Source organism: Cibotium barometz, chromosome 38 (genome assembly GCF_041138505.1).
Source record: "Cibotium barometz isolate CiBa-2024 chromosome 38, ASM4113850v1, whole genome shotgun sequence".
In the NCBI taxonomy this organism is placed as follows: Eukaryota; Viridiplantae; Streptophyta; class Polypodiopsida; order Cyatheales; family Cibotiaceae; genus Cibotium; species Cibotium barometz.
In genome coordinates, this window is record NC_141083.1 from 49,423,870 (window position 1) to 49,426,616 (window position 2,747).

The window sequence follows — 2,747 nt, forward strand, 5'->3', positions numbered from 1 at the left end:
TAGGATGTACATAGCAATACGCTTACTATGTTCTAAAAGCATGGCCACCCTGTACTCTTAGGGTAAATAATTCATTAAGCACTCATTCTTACCTAATCAACAAATACCCATTTGAAAGGGTATTTTCTTGCTTCATTGTAGCATAATTTAATCTAGCTACGATGGTGTTAGCTGGAATATTCCAATCTCAGAAATAGCATAAGAGGGTAGACTGCATTATGTAGAATATACAAAGAATGCCCACCACTCTACTTTGTAAAAGAGTGCCTTAAGCAGGTGAGACAAACACCTCAATAAATTGACAAGTTTCACATATTTTTGAATATGGGGAGTCTCATGAATGTGATGTTCTAAATGACTTGTCCATGTGGCCCACTCCCAACACCATGGGCACCACCAATGGTAGCACCTCGCAATTTGTCTTGCGAAGAGTGCTTTTTGGAAAAAACATAGACCCAGGTAGAGATCTCAAAGACCACCGCGATGCTTGCCAAGGCTCCAAGAACTCCAATGTATGCATGTCGCCACTTGGATGGTGGTGAGAGCATATCAAACCCGTAGAAAATATTGAGAATACCCAAGACAAGGATAGTGGTTCCAAGGGTGTAGTGGTAGAGGTTCCAACCTTTTCTAATCTTGTGGTCCTTTTTGGGTCTCAACAAGATGGCAGTCACCTGAAAAGCACACAAAGTTTGCAAAGTCAGGGGGGTGTTTAAAAGCATGTGAAAGATAAGGATCTTTATAAAGCCTCATAATCACCAAGTGGGCCTTCCAATTTGGATTGTCATTATGAAGGGGTAAGTCTTACATCCACATCTAGGTGGGTCATTGTAGACTGTAGTCCTTTTTTTTTGTTGGGGTCTCAAAAGGACCGTGGGGGGACTTGAAGAGAGGCCCACGAAAAGGTATCCCAACTAAACAAGCGACCATAGAAAGAATTGATGGACACAAGTGTGCAAATTCCATGAAAGATGACCATCAAAGAATGTCACAAGGCACCATGAAAGATATAATGGACTCACCTGCAAGGTGGCGATGGCAAAGAGGGCGATTCCTATGGAGCGGTGCTTTCTGTACACAATGCCCACAGAATAGCTACCCAATCGCAAGCCTGTGGCCCATCCAGCTACACCCAGAGAGTAGCCTGCCATCTGAAAGAACACGTGTGCGTAGAACCATGCAGGGTCTGTGAAGGGCCGAAGGTAACGCGCAGCGATGACACCCAACGGTAGAAGAATGCCCCACCCAACCGTGTTCAGTACAGCGTGTCTCTGTGTGGCAAATTAGCACAAAATCGGTAAAATTCCCAAAAGAAAGAACACACCAAGACGCAAAGCCATTAAAATCAGGTAAGTAGACCTACATTCTTGAGCACAAAATGAGGTGCTTGAACGGTTGATGTGGTAATCATCCCTGAGGACATGTTGATCGTTTTCAGAGCGGAGAGGTCCGCGGCGGTGAGGCCGTGGATGCCCGGCTGGAAATTGGAGACGGAGGAGCCTCTGTTCCACACGTGGTTGAGCAGGGTAGACTGGTTGGGCTTCAGCCTGAGGGAGACGAGCATGGCGATGCGGGTGCCCGAGATCTGGACGCGCTTGTTCAGGACTTGCAGGCTGATGGGCGTGCACTTGAGCGGGGTGCCCCCCTTGGTGTCCGCCGTGACATTGTAGGTGAGGATGGTGCTGCCGTTGGAGGCCTGGAAGGCGATGAAGGTTTGCGTCCCCACCATGGATAGCCCGGACGGATTGATGCCCCACCCTACCCAGCCGCCCGCAGAGGGGGCCGTGCCGGAGAAGAGCACCTCCAAGGTGTTGTTGTGGGCCTGCAAAGACCACGCTATGCTGGCCTGCTGCACGGACAGATCGTTGCAGTTGGCGAAGAGCTTGTTCTGGCCGTTGAATGTGTGCGATTTGGAGCAAGTCTGGCCAAAGGAAGGGGATGCAAGAAGAGGCAGGAGGAGGAGAACGAACGCGAGGCAAGGAGAGGCAGTAGAAGCGGCCATGGCCGTTTCCTGTTACCGGGAAAACTTGGGCAATTCACAGTTTTGCAAAGGAAGGCAGGCTTTAAAAGCCTACCGCAGGAAAAATACCTCGCGTAGGCCCTCCCGCGTTGGGGGGAGCTTCCTTGCAACACACTCACCCACACCCGCACCCACACCCCACTCCACTGCTTTTAACATCAAAAGCTTCTTCTTTTTTTGGCCTCCGCGACTATTTTTGTAGTCACAACCTTTACCCTTCTCCAAAACTTTTCTTTTTTTTACACCTCAACTATGCTTTCCATCACTCTTAAAATCTCCATGTGAATAGCTTCCTTTTTTCTCTCTCTAACTTTTCCCATAGTCCACGACTCCACGTATGGGTATTCCAACTCATGGACTTGTCAACAGCCCAAAAGCATTATTTTAGGAAGATCCACATATCATCCCTCTTCCCATGTGTGTGTGTGAAAGGCATGACCTTCACCTCAAACCTTGAAGGTTGAAAACAAAGGTTTGATCTAGGAAAACGGAATCCCATCAAACCTAGTCCTTGGTCTTAAATCACTCAAGAGTCTTTTTTAGCACCCTTGAGAGGGCACCCAACTATGCTTTAACATCACTCTTAATTCTCCATGTGAATAGTTTCCTTTTTTCTCTCTCTAACTTTTCCCATAGTCCACGACTCCACGTATGTGCTAATGGCCTTGGGTAAACCAACTCATGGATTTGTCAAAAGCCCAAAATCATTAGTTTATGAAGATCCACA

The 2,747-nt window shown here is 47.5% G+C and overlaps 1 protein-coding gene across 1 annotated transcript; it reads right to left on the bottom strand.

Annotated features, from left to right (window-relative positions):
• Positions 1–252: 252 nt before the first annotated feature.
• LOC147616825 (cytochrome b561 and DOMON domain-containing protein At5g35735-like) lies at positions 253–2,193 on the bottom strand. Its single transcript, XM_086777880.1, has 3 exons — positions 1,364–2,193; positions 1,023–1,271; positions 253–674 (listed from the first exon to the last, which is right to left on the bottom strand). Exons 1-3 carry the CDS (start codon positions 2,000–2,002, stop codon positions 351–353), a joined length of 1,212 nt encoding a protein of 403 aa, XP_086634006.1. The 5' UTR covers positions 2,003–2,193; the 3' UTR covers positions 253–350.
• Between the last annotated feature and the right edge of the window lie 554 nt (positions 2,194–2,747).

Bases quoted from the DNA above. Each gene is read 5' to 3' on its own strand.
- LOC147616825 (XM_086777880.1), bottom strand. From the start codon at position 2,002: ATGGCCGCTTCTACTGCCTCTCCTTGCCTCGCGTTCGTTCTCCTCCTC. The intron at 1,272-1,363 runs GTAGGTCTACTT...TTTGCCACACAG, and splicing joins CTCATTTTGTGCTCAAGAAT to AGACACGCTGTACTGAACAC. The intron at 675-1,022 runs GTGAGTCCATTA...TGTGCTTTTCAG, and splicing joins TTGCCATCGCCACCTTGCAG to GTGACTGCCATCTTGTTGAG.